The 21,365-nt window shown below is 34.7% G+C and overlaps 2 protein-coding genes across 2 annotated transcripts in view; both read right to left on the bottom strand.

Moving 5' to 3' along the window:
- Window positions 1–16,878, bottom strand: part of LOC145292985 (S-adenosylmethionine synthase-like) — a 41,443-nt gene extending 24,565 nt beyond the window's left edge. The window contains exon 1 of the mRNA XM_080139228.1: window positions 16,614–16,878. Within this exon, the coding sequence (XP_079995354.1) occupies window positions 16,614–16,752 (139 nt within the window). The 5' untranslated portion in view covers window positions 16,753–16,878. The remainder of the gene's footprint in view (window positions 1–16,613) is intronic.
- A 3,713-nt stretch (window positions 16,879–20,591) lies between these two features.
- Window positions 20,592–21,095, bottom strand: LOC145292724 (uncharacterized). Its single transcript, XM_080138760.1, has one exon. It carries the CDS (start codon window positions 21,093–21,095, stop codon window positions 20,592–20,594), a length of 504 nt encoding a protein of 167 aa, XP_079994886.1.
- Between the last annotated feature and the right edge of the window lie 270 nt (window positions 21,096–21,365).

A 21,365-nucleotide genomic window follows, 5' to 3' on the forward strand; every position in this document is an offset into this window, starting at 1 on the left:
AAAGCAGCTTTAGTTTCCATACATCTATTATGTTGGAAGCAGTGGAAAAAGTGATTTCTGTGCGCAATGGCAGCAGCGCATTCTGGAGAGAACCATGGCTGGCTGTTAGGTTTTTGCTGGAACTTTCGAGGGTATGAAACGGTCTATACCTACAATTAACCATTCCGTCAGGTCTGATACTACATATCCTCTTTAAACATGGAACGCAGAGGTAGATCCAATATAAATGTACGGAAGCTATCCCAGTTAGCCTTAGTGTATCAATATACTGTACGATGAAGAGGTACATCTGGGGACTTATTACATTTCATTTTTATCTTAATTGATACAACAGAGTGGTTGGAAGATCCAAGAGGAGACAGAACAGAAACTGAACATAGTTATGGGCAAGTTGTGAGAAAAAGGTCTAGTAGACTCGCACACTGGCCGTCATTGTCGGGCATACGGGTGAGTCCGTGAACAATCTGAGTGAGTTCATAAGCAATGGAGAAATCATGACAGAATCTCCCCTCATCATCGGTCTTGTTTGAGTGGGTCAACCATTCCACATTGTGAACATTGAAGTCTCCACATACGTGAATGTTAGCTGAAGGATAAGCAGATAGGACTTGGTTAATTTTCTCAGATATGCTTTTAAAGATAGTAACTCCGCTGTTGTGGGGGGCGATAGAGAGTAAATAGTAGTGTGAGCTAATGCAACCCGGAAGCACATATATACTCTTATTTTCTCTACCGCTCTTCCTCGACTCAGGACTGCGCCATAATAAACAAAGTATCTGACAGCATAGACACGGCACTGTCCCTCGACACTAGTGCACAAATACATGTGTTTGGTGACTTTAATGTCCACCACAAAAACTGGCTCGGATTCTCTACTTACACAGATGCAGCGGGCAGCACAACTCATAGCTTCACTATATCTCATTTCCTATCACAAATTGTTACGTTTCCAACCCGTTTCCCTGACCAGGAAGAACAACACGCATCACTTCTAGATCTGTTTTTGACCACAGTTCCCGATGATTGCATAACGAAGGCCCACAGCCCACTCGGGAACGCTGATCATGCAGTGATAATAGTTGAAATCGCCCTTAACTCTAGAGCCAAAACTGAAGAGCCAGTGCTCAAAACAACGAGATATTATAAAAAGGCTGACTGGGAAGCCATCAGGGAACTAATTAGAGGAAGTATATAGAAGCTAGAAATAACGTTAAGAAAGAAATAGCGACAGCTAAGAGAGAATTTACGGAAACAACTAAAAAGCGCATCGAAGCACAAAAACTAGGAACTCGAGACTTCTGGAAAATCTACAGCAGTGTAGTAAATAATGGACAATCCACAATTCCCCCACTAACCAACAATCACGGAGTTGTCTCTTCAGCAACCGACAAGACTAACATGCTTGCCAGTCGGTTTGCCTCAAACTCCACACTGGACCCTTCCAACCACCCACTACCTGACTTTCCTATGCGGACAGACGCCACGCTAGACGATCTGAAAACCACCCCTGCTCAGGTGCATGCTATCATAAAAAACCTTGACACTTCAAAAGCATGTGGACCCGATCTTATCCCGGCTGTGCTATTAAAAAAGTGCTCAGCCGAAGTAGCTCCAGTTCTCTCCAAACTCTACAACAAATGTCTTAATGAAGCTTGCTTTCCGGGCTGTTGGAAAACTGCTTCTGTTGTACCAGTATTCAAGAATTCTGGCGAAAGGACAGACCCATCAAATTATCGCCCCATTAGCCTCCTCCCACTTTTTGCCAAAATATTTGAGACCATAATTAACCATGCTCTAGTCCATCATCTTACAGATGCTAAACTACTGACCGACAAACAATATGGATTTAGACAAGCCCGTTCCACAGCAGACATCCTAACTGTGATCTCTGAACGTATATACCATTCACTGGACAAAGCGGGGGAGGGCAGAGCGGTAGCTCAAGATATATCTAAGGCTTTTGACAGGGTATGGCATGAGGGTCTCCTCAGGAAAATCAGATCATACGGTATCACTGGTAGAATACTTAACATAATTAAATCCTTCTTGGACAAGAGAAAAATCCAGGTTGTCCTCGACGGTCGTACATCTAAACAATATGATATAAATGCGGGGGTGCCCCAAGGTTCTATCCTTGGACCTCTATTGTTCCTGATATTCATAAATGACCTCCCCGACAAAATTGCCTCTGAGATGGGTATATATGCTGATGACACTACACTCTATGGCAGGCACGACAGGAAGACGAATGAACACATTTCTAAAGAAATGGCAGAAACACTAGAGGAAGACCTCCAATCTGTAGTGGAATAGGGACAAAAGTGGTTTGTCGCGTTCAATGCTGCCAAGACTAAACTAGTTTCATTCAATAATTACAAGAAACCCTCTCTACCACCCATAGCAATGGCCAACGACTCTTTATCTGAGAGTCCATCTTTCAAACTCCTTGGCCTAACATTCACAGGAAACATGAGTTGGAACAATTACATTGAAGGCATTGCCAGGGCCGCTGCAAGAAAGGTGGGCTCTCTCTACCGTGCTAGAAAACTACTACTTTAGAAAGTATCCTGTACCTCTATAAGGCCACCATTCGCCCATGTATGGAGTATTGCTGCCACATCTGGGCTGGTGCATCTGCTACTAGTCTCTCGCTCCTTGACAAGGTTCAAAAGAGAGTCGCAAACCTGATAGGCCCTGAACTGGCATCTAAGCTTCAGCCTCTGTCCCATCGACGAAATGTTGCATCCCTCTGCCTTTTCTACAAGTATTTTAGTGGTGAATGCTCTGACGAACTGCAATCACTTGTGCCCCCACTACATGAGCACCCTCGACAAACCCGACAGGCTGTAGAGATCCCTAGATGTAAAAGATCTTTTTACTCCAATAGTTTCTTCCCCAGAACCGCTAGACTCTGGAATTCCATTCCAGGTCCCTGCTTCCCCAACAGTACTGACGTGCAGAAGTTCAAGTGTAACGTGAACCGACATCTTGCTGCCCAAATCCCTACATAGTACCCCAGTAGTTGTTGCCCCGGATAGTAGCCCCCTATACCAAAGTGGCAATTTGCCTTGTTTGGGGTGAAAAATGTAATTAAAAAAAAAAAAAAAAAAAAAAAAAAAGGGTAAATTAGGATCTTCTCTGGAGATGTCCCTACCACATGGAAAGCCATCTTTAATATAGGCACATATTCCATGCCAATCTTGGGGGTCAGATTTAGAAGTTAAGTTAGAGTATCCTTTAATTGCAAACTCTTCTAGAGAAATAGCCTGTCCAATGCCAGTTTCGCTTAAAAATAAAAGGTCTGGTTTAGTCTCCTGTAATTGGGTTTCAACCTCTGGAAGGTTAGAACGGAGACCCCTGATGTTGGAGAAGGAGACATGATAGTAGGGGTCTACGTTGGAAGTTGGAGAACCGGGTTTAATCGTGTATTTTTTCTTGAAACTTGTCATGATGGAATTTTGGAATTTGTGGACTAGGTCGTCAGATTTGCTTAGAGCAGGGAGCAGGACAGAGAGGGGAAACTAAGAGAGAAAAAGAAACGAAGAATTTTTTTTGTAGAACATAAGGTAAAACCGTAACAATTACCCACTAATATGGCATGTAGAGGCCCCACCAGAAGCTACTGCATGGCCCAGAATCATTCACCAAATGGCAATACAGCACCCCAGTACTTTGCACCTGCTGATAAGACAGCCTCCTTAGTGGTTAATCCAAGGTTCGGGTAGAGCCAAAGTGGTGTTGAGAAGTGGTGCTTAACGTCGACCTCTAAGTAAATCAACCACTAGGATTCTGTCTAAGTATCATGGGTCACCACCCACAACCAACAGTGGCTTTTACTCTCTGCTAGAAGGCTGTAATCTAATGCCATACTGACAAAGATGGACTTGTGGGCTGGAACTAGGTTAGATGTTGACCGATTATGTATAACATCTTCAGCTGGTCTCGAAAGTCTTAGCCAAATTTTTAAATAGTTCTAGGCCTATTGCTTTGTGAATAAACTCTTTAGTTGCAACTTTGTTAACGGGGATGATCCAGCATTACACCCCACTTGGGATACTGGAAACAAAAGTAGTGCCAGCAAACCTGCAGAATTTGGCAGAGGTGAAACTAACTGGCGAAGGGATTAAAAATAATTGAAAAACATCAGTTTTACATAACTGTACTTCCGTATTTGGATTCTTCAGTCTACTGTTCTCATCTTTAGTGTTATTTTCAATGTTTTGGTTGAAGGTTCAATTCTCAGCGCAGACGACACTCAATACAATTATGAATTATTTAGGACTTCTATATAGTCATGGCTGATGGAATGAGAGCATACTACCCCCATGGAATAAAAGGCTCCATTCAGATTCCCAAGTTTGACAAGATATACCTAAGTACCAACTAAAATGTGAAACACTCGAGATGAAAACAGTTGTCTGAAGAATCTAAATGCATATAATCAATCCTCATCTCAATTCATGTTGGAATATGTAGAAATTAACATTGAAACTGTAGTATTTATTAGAGTAAAGGCAAAAAGGTCCTGCCAAATAGTCTTAATACAGCTGTAATGTTAGATAATTCTATAAAATATTACGATCTTGGTTTTTAAAAGAAAAAAAAAAATCTATTTAAAAACAATTTGTTACAAACTTTTGGTCAATAATTTTTGACATTGAAAACTTTTGTAATGAAATTAACTTTGAATAAAATAAAGTGTTGTCTGCTTTTTGTTTATGAAAAAAAAAAAAAAAAAAATAGAGCATTAAAACTACTGTATTGATTTAGAATTATATTTGCTTTTAATAAAAGCAAATATAATTCTAAATCAATAGTAGTTTAGATTTAGAATTATATTTTAGATTTAGAATTAAATTTGCTTTTAGTAAAAGCAAATATAATTCTAAATCAATACAGTAGTTTTAATGCTCTGTTTTTTTTTGTGTGTTTAAAATAGATCTTAACAGAATCTTAGAACTGTAATGCTGCCACTACACGTAAAACTTTTACGTGTAGTGGCAGCATTACAGTTCTAAGATTCTGTTAAGATCTATTTTAAACACAAAATTTTCCAATAGTCATAAACTTAAAATCTCTGCATTTAGATAGAAAACAAGTTTATTTTAATTAGTCGTTGAGAGCATCACAGGTATTTCATCATAAAATACAGAACAGGTAAGACTGATTTTTCAGCAAGATTTTTTTTCATAAGGGAGTTAACGGAAGATCAGCGAGACAATCAGCAGTGATGGAAATTAGAATTTGATTTAAAGCATGGCTCAACAAGAACTCTTTTATATTGGACTTAGTTAACAGTGGTAGCTAGATGAGTGTAGTGAATGTATTGCAAGGAGGGAAGGGAGGCATAGATTTAGCACAAAAGTGAACCACAATATTAGTTTATTTTATTAGCCTCAGAAAATAGGGAAATAGTTGATTAGAAATCATCTTTCAAGTTTACAAATATTTGAGCAGAGTATCAGTTATCTTTCAACAGTTGTTTGGTTCATGAAGAGCCTCATACCAGGTGTTCAAGTTCACATAGTTTGATAAAAAAAAATGCTACCAAACAGATGAGAGATAGAGTTAATAAAACAACTACTGGGAAATTTATCTAGAATATCATCCGTTCAAGTGTCTTATCTCCTTTCTCTTTACTCAGTGAAGTAAAGAGACATGTTGATTAATCCAAATATAAACATAGAAATAGATAAATTAGCAGAGACATCAGTGTTCTCCAGCAATGCTGGCAAACAAAATAGAATTAAAATTACTTTTTAACCCCTAACTCCACTTTTTTTTTTTTTGTAACCGGTTCAATAAAAATGAAAATTTGCCAGGAGCTAAGCCAGTGAGTTTCATTCATTCTTTAAAACTACCAGAAAAAGTTATTTTTTTTTTAGGAATTATGTGATGAAATATTCAATTAGATTTATACATTAATAAATTTTTCACCCAAAGAAAAATAGATTAAAATTTTCTTACATATACAGGATCCCTTAATCATGAAGTATATAATAAAATAATAAATTGTTAGACACAATGGGACAGAGAGAGAGTGGGGAATAGGGATAAGGAGATAGTGAGGCCAATTTAACAGTGATCCAGTGCCAGCCATAAAATGGTCAGAAATTTGTTTTTTATTGCCTTGTTAGTTTCCATCTACAAACTTTAAAGTCACAAAAGACCTTACTGGCAACCAAATCATACAAGTTTACAAGATGGTTGCTGAAAGCATAAAGGGAGATAATTCTGAATTTTATACACATGACAATAGTTAAAAGGTAGAAATTACATGTTTAACTGATTTGTACAGTTTACATTTTCAGAATACATGTTTGAAGCATACAAACTAGTGATGGGACGATTCAATATTTTCCGATTTTGATACAATTACCAATTCCGTACTAAATTCCTAATTCCGATTCTTTATAAATCTTGAACTATATAGTTGTATTTTTTCTGATTATCATAAAAACACCTGTTAAATGTGGAAATATTTTCCTAACCATAAAAATATGCTTGTGGGGGGACAATCTATCGATTTTAGCTTCACTGGTGATTTAAAAATCAATATTTACCAACAATAGAAGATTTAGCGTTAAACAAAAAAGGCAATTAAAAGAATAGTTTTGGCATCAGAAAATCAGTATAAATTTTGATTCCGATACCTTTAAATATTCTGATTTTTCCGATTAATCGTCCCAACACTAATATAAACTGAATAACAATTAAGAAAATTGTATACTTGTCTTGTATAGAGTTCAACCCGTCATAAAATTTCCAAACGTCCACCAAAATCAGAATGAGAGAAAGGTCAACAAACAATAGGAAAACATAAGTGTTTTCAAAGATTGTAATGTTAACAAAAGCCTTAAAATGAAGGTAGAGGATGGCCATGCATTTTTAATCAATTGAACAAAACATTAAAATATCAAGTGGCCACGATAGTTTAGTATTCAAACTACGTTAAAGTTCTCTGCATTTGACCAATAAAATTGTTCCAAAATACAAGTTAAAATTATTATATCAAGTATTTACTTTTGACTCTGGTAAGCTGTTGTGTGATGCATAAATGCAAAATAGAGCATAAATATCCCTTCTATCGTGATGAAAGTAAAGTTAATTTTGGTAATGAATTTTAAATTTAATCACTTCCATTCAATACGGATTCGGTTGGTAATAGTAAGCAAGTTTTCTGCAGTAAAAGCATTCTCTAAATATTGTTTTTTTTTTTAAATTTTTATTCCTTCAATAACACAAGTTATGAATCACCTACATACTGCGAGTGGTTGGTCCCCATTCATATTTACATTACTACACAGAACCTTAAGAACTATTTACTAAAGGGCTCAATCTTTTTTTTTACTGTTGCCAACCAACTAATGAATTCTTAAAGCAGTCAAAAGACTTAACAAGTGAAGCATGCATGGCCCCCCATGAGTGCACAGTGAACCAGGCATAAAAAAATGACTAAGCTCAGCATTTGCTACCCCCCACCACCACCACCATTTAGCTCCAAAAGTCCCCAGAGGACGGCAAATTCTGGTGAAAATGAACAAGTGGTGCAGTTTTAGGCCTTAACATATGTAAATTTGAGTTCTGCACCATGCAAAAAAAAAAAAAAAAAAAAAGACCAAGTTTATCATTTGCCCCCCCTCCCTATTTAGCTCCAAGAGTTCCCAAGACCGTAACATTTAAATTTGAGTTCAGCACCAGGCAAAACTGCTAAATAGACATACACAGAAAATTTTAAACAAATATAGTAAAATAGTCCCAAAAATGGAGTGTTTTTATTAGCTCTAAAAGAGCCTCTGGGACACACCCAAGAGTTATTGCAAAGTATAGACAAACAAAATGAAATCAGTTAGTTACAACTTTTCAGAAAGTTTTATAAAAATCCAAGGCATCAATTTTTTTTAAGGCACAAAAGTGTCAATTTTAACCATTTTAACCTGAAAGGCACCTCTAGGGGGTGGGCAACCGGAATTTTCCCGGAAAATCCGTTCTGTTACTTTTTTTTTTTTTTTTTTAACGCATTATGTTTAATGTTTGTAATTTTTTTTTTTTTTTTTTTTAATTTCAAGGCACAGTTATTGAGAAAAGTACGGACAGACAAACGGTCAAAAGGTGAATTTACAGGTCCACCCTCCTTTTGTTGGGGGACAAAAAAAAAGCTTCTGGATGCAGATCTATTTAAATTCGTAAAACCAAATGGACCAGAAAAATGGTTTTCATTGCTAACTACACAATTCAGATATGCGAATTTGAGATTTTTATAGTTCTTGCATCTAAAAAGATGAATGGAGCTTATTTCTGTCATGATTATTGGATTTTTCCATTAATTTAAAATAATACATTTCCCCAGAAATAATTTATCTATGCAGTAGTTATCCCTGATCTTATAACATCAAACTGAGCAGGTGAATCAAAGCCATGACATGATGCTACTGTTACTGAATTTTCTTTCCAATAAGATTGATGGGTCCTCATTTATACATATGGATTGAGTGATTTCACCTACAGCACCATTTCTACAGACATCGTAAACTTTACTATGGCATTTCAATTCAATTAACACTTAAATAGGGTTACTTAAATTTTATTTCATTTCACCGATTTTCATCAGCTGTCAATGTGTTGAATATGAAAATTAATTTTATGAAAAGTATAGAAATAAATGTTACAAACATTTTATGAAGCGATATTTGCAAGGATTTGTATAGGAGTCTGCAGAAATACAAATTTCATAAACATTTAAGCGTTTATCAAATGCATTGTATATAATTGTGGGATAAACTTTTGAAGACTAAGATTCAATGAGAACCCCTGTTTACTCCCCCTCCCAACCCATAGTTCTATATATTAATTCTAAAATCGTCCCTTTGAGGTCATCCTCTTACATGGCTATTACTCCCACCAACCAAATGACCCCCCCCCCCTATAAATTAAAAAAATTAATGCACAAACAACCAAGAGGGACTATTCTAGTTCTAATATACAGATCTTTATCTAAAGGAATTTTAAACAAGATGTTTTTGAAAGCCTGAAATTTACTGTATTTTTTAACCTGGCTGTAATAAATTATGAACAACAGTTGACCAACAAGGAAGCCAGTTTTCGTGATGCAATGAAGACCAGGTCAAACAAACAACATATTGAAGAAACTGACAACTATTTCGATAGAGTCGAAAAGACAGAATTCATGTTCTTGATTTGAAACAAAAAATTGTAAATTTATTCATATTTAATGAAGGTTCCATTAACTCCCAGCGAATGAACGTACTTTTAAAAATATACCGATAAGCGGTTAAGTGCAATCAACGTATAAACAACAGGTCAGAGGTCATCTATAGTTGATTTTATGACAAAGGATATGTGCACTGAGCCTACATTTTCATAGGAAATATTTATAGATTCGTCTTAATCGGGATTGAGGTTGGTTATTTTGCGCAATTTCCTATTGTAACTACGGATGTCCGTAAAGACAGTAGTTACCATGACGATATGTCCGCTTGAATTTGAACGTCATCGGGAGAGAGAGAATCAGTGTTCAAAAATGTATTTTTTTCTCAAAAGATTTAGATTCTTGGTATAGATTTAAAAAAAATTAGTATGTCTTAAAAATAATGACTACCTATAGATAAAACATTTTACAGTTTTAATATATTAGCATGATACTATAGTAACGCGGTCAAAAAATAAATTTAACTGGCCAACATGTTTAGCTTATATTGAAAATCTTTACTAAAACAATAGTTCTACTCTGAATTGTCGTAATTTTTGATACATTTCACCCATGTTCCTAAACAAATAGAGCATGACATTCCATCAACGCTCCAAAACAAATAGAGCACGAGTTTTCAAAAAAGCCATTACAATTGAACGAAAATTGAAGACACCAAAATGTTCATTTAATAATCAGGCATATATTTTGATTTTTGTCTTTATTTTAAGGAAAGTAAAACGATTGTGATCGCAAAATATTCAATACGTTTTATTCAGTTTATACATGTGAAAATAAATTTACAAAAACGCATATAGATTTTTAGGTGAACAAAAATTTAACGAAGACATTTTCCGTTGACACCGCTTCGCTTCATGCTAATGATGTAACATTAATTTTCATATTGTTTAATAAAAAGTAATAGTTTCGGTTACGTAAAAATTGTTTGATTTATTGGCATCTCAATTTAATTTATTTTCTAAAAAAACTTGCAGAGATTTTAGTGTTTATATAGAATTAAACCAATCTTCCAAAACAAAATCTTTTGTACCTGTCACAGAACGAAGATATATTCCAAAAATTAGGTAAATCGATCAAGTGAGTGTTTTTTAAATTCTTAGTTAAAAAAGCAATTTTATGAGAAAATGATGAGTTATGTTTTGATTATGTTTATAAATAAGGGGAAGACAATTCGAACTATCAAGGTACAAAACCAGATGCAAAATGGCTATAAGTTCCCATTAAAATCGTGTATCAAAGATTTCCCTGCAATTTACTGTAGCAGTTAACAAACTATTTACTATAAGCGGATCAATACCCGGCGCCAAAGTGATTCGGACACACTGACCAATCGGTTGGCAGGGCACATTGATTTGAGCTGTCCCCCTTAGGACTATTTTTAGCCCTTTGGGATCTCAGCTGCGATCGCCAAAGAGACGCCAGCAAGCGACCTATACAGACCTCTCTCACTCACCCCTCCCACTGCTACGACTGCAGTCTGATGGCAGACGACACCTTCAAACAGACATTTACACTTTCTCTCCAGTCCGAGATACAATCTCGCCTTTTTCTTAAACCCTTTATTGTTTTGTTAATAGCAATGTCGTTTGGCCTTGTGTTTATTTAAGTAATTATTAGAAATGCACAACATTTCCCTCCTATATTACTTATATATTTTTTTAAAATAAATTTAATGCTAAATAAGTGTCAAGACATTTTTTAAAAAATTCTTTTGATCATCTTCCAGATTAAGAAACGCCTGTCAATTACTTTGAAGATTATAAAACCATGTTATTCTTCTGTAATAAAGTAGTTTGTTCTAGTTTTTCCATCTCTCAATGTGTATAATCGTTTAATCACTTTGTTCCAATCTCCATGCCTAAACATTAAGTACAAACTCAAGTGCAATGTTTTGTTCAGAATATACACTTTGCTTTGAACTAAGGACCCCCTCCCTCTATAGAATCCTATAAGATTAATTATATTACCCAGGATACACATTTCATTCATGATTATCGTTGGGGGGGGGGGATGTTGCGTTCGTGCTTGACATCTACAACATTTTCTAACGAAATTTATAGAAATATCAATGTCAAAGAGGTTCAAAGCTTGGCACAGCATTGATGCTTCAAAAAACGCCCGATGTGCTCGATGGAGTTAAAGACTAAATTTAAGCAAATCTATTTCCGTTAATGTTAATCCAGTCAATACTAAGTGTCCCCTCCCCGCTAGGTAATGGACACAAAAAATAGGGTTTATTTAATTCCAGGTAATGCTGGGTCAATCGGCTAAAAAACAAAAAACAATTAAAAAAAAACAAACAAACAACAAAAAAAAAAAAAACTTTGTATTCAGTTTAAAATTTAAGTTTGACAAAGCATTCGCAAATATATGCGAATGGAAACACCTGTTCAAACAATTTTTGAAAAATCATTAACATTTAAGAGTTAATATTTGCATACCCCCCCCCAAAAAAAACAAACAAACAAACAAGTCTGTGCCCAACATGAAGTTATGGTTTAGCTTTACACAATGCATTTTATTATCAGGGGTGCAAAGTCGGAAGGTATACTCCGACAACACAAGCCTGTCTACTACCTTGCTTTAAGTTATTCAATTAAATTGAAAAGAAAACAACTGCGTTCATACAGATTAACCAGTTATGAATCAAGTTTTGTGTTTGTTTACTTTATCAGCTGATCGTCCTATTTCACGATGAATGCCATAGAAAAGCCCCCTATGATTAATGTTTACCAGTTAAAAGATATTATTCTGAAAACAGCCAACTTAGTTTAGTTTAAAACTGGTAAATATCAGAAGGGACTCTTCCAGGGCATTCATCGTGAGGCAGAACGATCAGCTGATAAAGTAAACAGACACGCGGAATTTGATTTCAACAGATTAACCTCATTAGTTGCCAATATTGACTTTGTAAAACCCAAGTCGAAAGGCAACCACACAAAATGAAAGCAGAGATCTTAAAACAGAACCAAACCTTTGAAAACAATTTTTCTCCCTTATAACTAAGCAGAGAGGACACGCGGTTTCTTTGGAACCCAAAAGGGGTTTAAAAACAAACACAAGAAAAACTTATCCAGATAAATAGAAAAGAAAGTTATCTTGCCTTTGGTAATATTTAATTTTATGGTAATTTATTGTATATTTGTTTTAAAAACAAATATACAATGTTTTTGTTACCTTTTGTTTTGTTGGTTTCTGTTAAAATCGACCAAAATTTCATTTAATATTGAAAAAAAAAAAAAAAAAAAAAATTAATCCCACTCTTAACACGAGGACGAGATGATTAATCCGAACATTAAACTAGGAGGTAAAAAAATGAAATGATTTCATTTATAATGTCTGCAGTCTGCACTAATTTACTCTTTGGCAACGACAAAACCATTTCCGATATGTTCTGTACACAGCAACATTCCGGTGTGTTGTAGCACTAAGGCCCAATGTATATTAAATACGAAAGTAAAGCAAATAAAAATAAATGAGGTGAGATAAAAATAACCAAGCTATTAGGGGATAGTGGTGGTGCGCGGTGCGGTGGGTGCGCCCAATTTGGGGTTACACCATTTGAATGTGACATTAAAGAGAGGGGGCGATTACGAGAAGGCCAGAAATATTGAAAATATGAAGACAATACTTTCTTGAAAGCACATCTTTTTTTGTAAGAATGGTGCTTTATGCACTTATTGTTCTAGACTTTTCAAGTTAAATTAAATTTTGATATTTTTTAATTGTTAGGTGAAAATACAAAATATTTCCTATTTACAATGCCGCGGGTGCGGTGCTGCGCCGCAGCACAGTTAGACACCACAGGGTCGTTTTTTTTTTTATGTAGAAAAAAAGGAACAAAAATAAAAACTGTCTCAGTCGTGAAGGATTTCTCCTCCACTGACAGAACAAGAAATTGAAGTGCAGCAAGCAGCATCTGAAGAACAGATACTACACTTTAATCTTGTCCCGAAGCCAATGGTATTCTAAACATTATTTCAGCACGGCCACGACACAATACAAATAACCAGAATTTACAAGCATTACATAAAATCAATTGTAGTATAGGGGCTGTTAGAATATCACATTCTTTCACGTCTTGCATAACATTGATATTTCATCAAAATTAGAAATCGAACTTCAATGTTTTAATAGTTTACAAAATAAATAAATAAAAAAGACATTATTTTAACAAGGGCTTTAAAGAATGCAAAACCTATTGATCAATAAGTGCACAGAACAGCACAAGCACACAATTTAATAAATCTTCGAAGAACCCGATGACGGTTACGAGTAAAATTATATTTTTATATTAAAAAGTTGCGGACCTGAATGAGACCCCCCCCCTATATATTAGTGGGGTTTGTATTACTGTAAACAGATTCGAAAAAGTTGTCAAAAAACAAATATATAACAAATAAATGTTATCAAAGGCAAGATAAGTTACTTTTCTACCAAACTGGATATATTTTTCGTGTTTTTATTCAATGTAACATGTTTATTCAGCTCGAAAAGCATAGTGTTTACCGATGTTGGAACATTCAAGATGGCGTCTGATTCTCTCTTTAACACGGTAAGTTTGGGAAAAGATGTTATAAATAAAAAACCGGATAAAATACTGTTAAAAACTCGCTCAATATATGTTACCGTGACATAGGTTGACATATATTCGGCGGGTTTTTAATAGTATTTTGTATAGTTTTTTTTATTTATAACACCTTTTTCCAAACTTACGGTGGTAAAGAGGGTGTGAGACGCCATCTTGAATTTTCGAATACATCGGTAAACACTATGTTTTTCGAGCTGAATAAATATGTTACATTGAATAAAAACAAAAAATATATCCAGTTTGGCAGAAAAGTAACTTATCTTGCCTTTGATAACATTTATTTGTTATATATTTGTTTTTTGACAACTTTTTCGAATCTATGTGTACAGTAATACAAACCCTATTAGTGTCCAATTAATAATAATCCACTGCAAATTTGCAAAAAACCGAAAGCTGTTCTTAACATGGAGAGTTTGTGGGTGTTTATTCCGAAAGCCGTTCTTGGGGGTGGGGGTTCTCGCTCAAATCCGCCAAAAGTTGATTAGTGTTTCAGGAAAGGAAATTTCAAGTCAATATTCGATTTGCGTAGGGTTGAATAACTAAGCGAAATATTCCAACGCTCCTTTCCCCTATAGTACAATTCAAAAGAAATGCAATTCATGGCATAAAATATCCACGAGGTGAAATTTTTTTTTAAAGGTGAAAATAAGTAAAAAACAAAACAAAACAACAAAAACAATAAGGTTGACTTTAACTATAGAATTTAAAAATAAATCTAATTTAGATTTTTTTTCTACGCAAAAAGTAAATATATATACCTCTGTAAAAGATGGTTATTTTTATTTATATTGATAAAGACCAATTTACTTACATAAGTAAAGTACTGACAGCGAAATTAAAACTACAGTTACAGTACACCAGACACCACACCAACGATCATATATTCCTCAATTTTCCAGGGGGACGTAGAGACGAGTTTATAGAGTTATTAATTATCAAAATAAAATAAAACTTGTTTCTTTTAGGAAATGTCAACCCTACGGTAATCTTATGGCCCCCTTTAGCTCATTAAAAATATGTACTTTTGCAGTTTACGGACCGTGCTGAAATAATGTCATTATTTAGAACCCCAAATGGCCCATTCTTAACATGAGAACGAGGTATTTGTTAACTATCCTATACTTTTATTCAAAAAACATACCGTAAAAATTAAATTTAACCTTAAAATCGTCTGAAATAGGACACGGTTCATAAGCAAATTATGCAAACAGGTTTTTCATCTTTAAATTTTTTGGAATCGATTATGGACATTTGTCAAAAAAATCGTTAAAAATGCTGCACTAAAGAAAAAAGACCTTTTATTTATCGAAAGCCCTGTGTGTGTGTGTGTGTGTATATATATATATATATATATATATATGCGTGAAGAATAATGGTTATGTAATCGCCAAAGGGCCCCACATCTTAACAGACATTGCTAGAGTCCAGACAACTGGAAACAGGAGGTGAGAAAGAATTATTTCGGAGACAGTACTTGTTAGGAGTTCCAGTACTTGGAATCAGTTCAGAAATGCCCGAATCGGATTGCAATTTGAAAGTCATTACCTATGTTGAGTTCTTAGAGACAAAAAAACAAACAACAAAACCTTAACTGTACCCTTCACATGCTTAATGTAGTTAGTGTATGTATATATATATATATATATATATATATATATATATATATATATATATGTGTGTGTTTGAAACTAGTTCATAATAGAATCGCCTGGGCACCCATTCCTTACACGTACCCGAGGGGTCCCCCCCCCCCTCTCTTGCACAACTAAGGTACAGGTCTTAGTTTACCATAGCTGGAGAGGTGGATATATGGATTTACACCTTTCCCAATAAAAATGAAGTTATGTAATTTTACAAGCCTATTTAGGTGGTGACTGGTCGACAGAAATTCAGTCATGCTTACAATGTACACCACTCGTTTTGGCTTTGATAAATATTCGATTCTTAGCATTAAACAAAAACGCAATAAAAAACTAATTAAGTTTATCAAAGTTACATATAGGCCAGGAACTGACACACGCGATCTTGACTGATCGTTAAGGACAATGGTTAGAACTTGTTTAAGATAATTTAAAGCATATATCAAGTTATGGGAGTACCCCCACCTCCTATAAATCCCAAGTTATCGATTTTGTGCCGCCATCTTAGATGTTTACATAAACAGTTTGTACAAAATAATTAAAATTGCCTTTAAAAAGAGAATTTGTATACATACCAAAACTATTTTCGTTATTTTCGTAAAAAGGCGGGTTGCTACCCACGTGTTCGGAGGTCGGACAACGTAAATTTCAGAATTGTAAAGTAAATAAACAAATGCTAATTACATAAAGTCAATTTGTGTTTAAAATAGTTTGATTGATATTTAAATTTTAAATCCGTTTTTTTTTTTTTTTTTTTTTAGGGAGTTCAAAAAAAGTTCTATGAGCAAGCGTGTTTTTTTTTTATTTTCTTATGAAAAAAAAACCCTGGTTATTTTCTTTTAAGATATTTTATAATACAGACAGCGATTGCATTCCGAAATAAAGTCTAAATTTAGATTAAATAAAAACAAAACACACAATAAATGAAGAGAAACGCAATCGAGAGATGACCGGTGTTTTGTGAATAATAAGATTTAAAAAAAATAAATAAATATATAAAATTAATAGAAAAATAAAACCTTTTAAATATCAGACCCCCCCCACTCCAAAAAGACAACCACTCCAAACAAAATGAAAAAAATTTAATTCACGTTTTCAGGATATTTTGCCATGTTTTGTATAAGAAATCCAAATTAGAAGAAATCATCTCTACCTGGATGGCCTTCTCCAACTGATTCGGATGTAAAAAGAAACGTATCGATGTCATCCTGACTGCATTCGTCAGCGTAATGGTTGTTCAGTTCTTGATAGTGATCGCCGTTGGTTTGGCCGTTTATAGCTGCTCCAGCCATTTTTTTTTTTTAAATTTAACTTAACTTAATTTTTATATTATTAAATCTCTCACACACACACACTCGTCTCTTCCAACCGTCTAGTGGAAAAGAGGCCGAATATTTTACGGGCAAGCATTTTATACCCGGACGATTATCACGTGATGCGATCAACGAACAGCAATTGGTTGATCTCGCTTTGCTAACATGGAAGCTTCCAAAAAGAGAAAAACATAGGTAAGATAAGATAAAAATAAAATATTGCCCAATATCCAGCTCATATAACAGCAATATCACATATTATCTCAATTGATCATAGATAGTTTCAAAAGGTAAATTCGTTTTTTAATCTAAACAAAAACAAAAACACAAGGCGATTTTTATTTGTAAATAAATAATAAGCAGCCTTTCACCCCGATTTTTAAAAATTATTTATTACCAATCCAGATGGTGTCCCCTTATCACCCAATAATTATAATAACTTTTGTTCTTATGTTACAGATTTTTATTAATTTACTCGGAGTTTAGCATAATTTACAAAACAAATGTCTTAATAATAAATTTATTCCGTTTAAAGATCCAGTTGAAGATATTTGGAAGGTAATTGTTTAAGGAAAGTTACCTTAAAAGTTCTTTTTATTTGTTAGTTTTCAATCGAGTTTTCTCCCCCCCCATTCATTCATTCTTTCTTTTTTACAGAGATTGTAAATAAATAATTAATAAAATAAAATATTTAAATTTTATTTATCAAGATACATGCAACTGAGGACAGCTAGTGAATTTGATATTCACTAGAAACTTTCTCCTTCAGAAGAAATCGGTTCAGCCCATCTAGGGTGAATATATATCAACTATATCATTTATTTACAGTTATCACCTTTTCTCAGTGAAATTATCCAATTTCTATTGTACACGCTTTAACCCTTATCCTCGAGTGGCATCAAGGCCTTGATAAGTGGTGATGCCTATGTAAAAAAAAAAGAAGAAGACATTTTTTTATTTTTGATAAGAGGCAACTTTATCCAATACTACCAGGAAGATCTGGTGTTACCCCGGATAAAACCAGTAAACTTTATTTTTTATTTTTTTACCTTAGGAGGTTAGACAAAACGTTAATTGTTAAGTTGAAAAGCGAGTGTATAAGGATTAACACACTTTGGCTTACAAAAATGCTTTAGCAATTCCGTAGTTAGGGGCATAGACTAATACCTTCTTAAAGAAAAGGTAAACATTGGAAGGTGGATCCAAACAGACTGAACAGGCCATACCATAACCCGAGAGTAACGAAGTCACTAAAAGGGACGAATTGTAGAGGATGTACATCGACTAAATTGAGGCAACTTATGAGCATTTATAAGAATAGCCAACAAAGCAAAAAGAAAAGGCGAAAAAAGTAAATACACAACAAATAAATGTTACCAAAGGCAAGATAAGTTATTCTTCTACTTACCTGTTTGTTTTTTGTGTTTGATCAACCAGTTTTTTTTTTATATTGAAAATCATTCTTTTACGATTTTAATAGTAAATCGTAGCCATTACAAGAGTGATTTTGATCTCAGTCGTTCGAATTGAGTTGTTTTTATTTATTAAATATGACGGATCAAGACACAACGCTATCCTTTACTCATAAAATTTGATTTTCTTAGTTAAAAAAAATTATTAATCAATTTACGTGATTTTTGGAATATGATATTTTCGTTATGTTACGATTACGTAGTTAAGTACATCATAAAGATTGTTCTTTATTTTTGTTTTAATTTTTTTATTACGTTGAACTCTAGACTCGCACGCAAGAATCACATAGTTTTATCACAATTTCGTTCAATTAATAATTAAATGACAAACTGGTACTGATGAAATTTAACTTCAAAATCAGAGTTAAAATATAATTTAATACCCCCTAAAAAACAACAACAAAAAGACAAAAAGAAAAACAAACGAACAAAAACAAAACAGAATTAGGCACTTGATGAGGAGTGTGAACCCATGCGCAAACGTTTGCTTTCCACGAGCCGCTCCCTTAGACATGCGCAGAAGGTTTTCAAAATAAAAATAAATTTAAAATAAACAAATAAAATCAAAACAAGCACAAAATAAAAGTATAAATGAAATTTACTCAAAGGAAAAAAAAGTCAAAGCAGAAAACACGTTCGAGTAAAAAAAAAAAAAAAAATGAAAAAAATGTAGTTGTGAAATAAAATAGCGCACAAAAAAGTTAAATAGATAGCTTAGATATAAGTCCAATATAAGTTAGCTGTTGATTCTACTTTGTACTTGACGTAATTCAACGGCTAAATAGACCACTGAAACCTTCTGCGCATGTCTGCTAAGGGAGCGAATCGTGGAAAGCAAACGTTTGCGCATCTGTCCACACTCCTCATCAAGTACCCAGAATTAGTTTGGTAGGAGATATTGTGTAATTAAATGTCATTAATTGAAAATAAATATTAACTTTGTAGAACTTTAGGAGAAGTCACCAATTTGTAAGGGTGTGAGTCGTCGAGTCGATGTCCACCAATTCATAATTGGGATCTATCAATTTTTAGGGCCGAGGTTGCAGGTGCTGCAACTTCTTGAAGTCAAAAGTAGGAAGGTATCCGTGGGACCATTAAAGGTAAATTTAACCAGATCGCCGACTGATAGAATGTTTTCACCAAGGCATATCCTCGCATAAACAAGAGTAAAAATATAGAAATAACTCTGGAAAATAAGAACACTTGGCAAAGAACTCGAAATCACTGTATTAGCATGAAATAAACAACATTTATTTACGTGTCAAAAATATTAGTTTAAATTGTTCCAACATAAGTGTTTTCTTGTGTGGAGTGTTTGTAATGCAAAATTAATACGGTGCGGGTTTTGTGAGAGTAGCACAAGGTTTGAAATTACTGAACCATAAGAGTGAAAGTGTGCGTTGTAAGAAATTTCTTTGCCACACGCTCAATTTCCTCCCTGCAAAAGCAAATGGATTCCACAAAAAAAAGCCATACCTTTAAACTGATGATCATGGCGGGAATGATGGTTCCTATAATCAAGGACTCAAGAAGAAATAAAAAAGATCCAATAATTGGATAATAACATGCTGAACAGTAGTAGAATGTCCCCCTTGATTTGATTAGGTTCAGCAAAATAAGTTGTTTCTGCTTGTAGAGATGTGTCCTTCGTTCACCAACTGTTTGGTGTCCATAAAGGAATTGTCTTGGCTCTCTAGTAAGAGCTGCTGGTTTGAGTCTATACTGTTCCGTGTGCTTTCTTAGACTGAAAAATAAACGCATGAATACAAAAAAGGCAGCAAGTCAAATCACCTGACACATTCAAATTTAAACCAATCACAGACCGGCTATTATAGCTGTATGGCCGGCATAAAAGGAAGATGGCGGTAGTATGTGGAATTTCTCACAGCGTTCGTGTTCATCTCATAAGGACAGTAAATAAAAATTAAAATAAAATGGTTTAAAAGAGGAAAATTAAATTTTCGTTCGATTTGATAACTTTCTATGATGAGAATTAAGGTGCATCTGTTTTGGCACGTGAATTTAAGATGGGGGATTTTAACATCTCCCTTGTGACAGAGTTAATTTAAACATCCAGTTCTTGGGAAAACAAGAGAAAAACTGATTTGATTTTCCACAGCAAATTTTTATATAGCGATGTTCGCGAATGTTCCAGCCAGTTTGCTGTATCTTAGTTCCTTTGTTCCATGTGTGTGGGTGGTCACATCACGACGTTATATGTTGAAAACGATGATTGCTATGAAAATGTTCCTGCTGGAGATTTGTTTTGGCCATATGTCGCAGGTGCTACATGACTCCCCTCGAACAGTCAATCTAAGAAGAAAGAATACAAATGCTGCAAATATTTCACTGGGTGTAGGTAGCAAAACGGAGTGGATGCTTTATGTGTCTGCCGGATTTGGTGGAAGTTGTAGCACTAGGTAGCACAGTATCGATAGGCATGGCTGTAGTTAATGAATCTCCTGAGATTTGTGTCTGTACCACTGTGGTACTACAGTCTGTGTTGTCGAAAAATGCTTTCTTCGGTCGATCAACACTGATCAAGTCATGTCTGCCATTCTTATCTATTATGAAATGTTTCGGATATCTTTTAAAAACCTTGTAAAGACTGGAGTAGGTTGGCTGCAGATGCATGGGTACTCCACTGTTTCTTACGAAGACATGTGTGAATATCATAGTTTTCTGGGCCCTTGGTTTGACATGCCAATGTCTCGACATGTACTTCTTCAAGTGAGGCATATAGCTAGTCGGGTCTAGTGTGTATTTAATGGCGGTTGGTGCAATCATTTGTCCTGGTGAGGTCAGAGGTGTTCCATACATGATCTCGGCAGCTGTAAGTCTAATGTCCATTTTAATGGTAGATCTGATACCAAGGAGTACGAGAGGTAGGAAAAACTTTCAGTTGGCGATAGAGGCATTCAACCAAGCTGTTCGAGGATGGGTGATAAGGTGTGGTCTGTATGTGCTTGCATCCAAGTAGACGGGAAAGTTCAGTGAAAAGATAGGAATCGAACTATTCACCTCTGTTGGTGGTAATAATTTCCGGCACACCAAATCTTGATATCCACTGTGAAACGATTGTTTTGGTGAGAGTCTTGGCAGAGATGTCAGTGATGGGTA

The sequence above is a fragment of the Euprymna scolopes genome, chromosome 14 (genome assembly GCF_053919585.1).
Source record: "Euprymna scolopes isolate OS-2025 chromosome 14, ASM5391958v1, whole genome shotgun sequence".
In the NCBI taxonomy this organism is placed as follows: Eukaryota; Metazoa; Mollusca; class Cephalopoda; order Sepiida; family Sepiolidae; genus Euprymna; species Euprymna scolopes.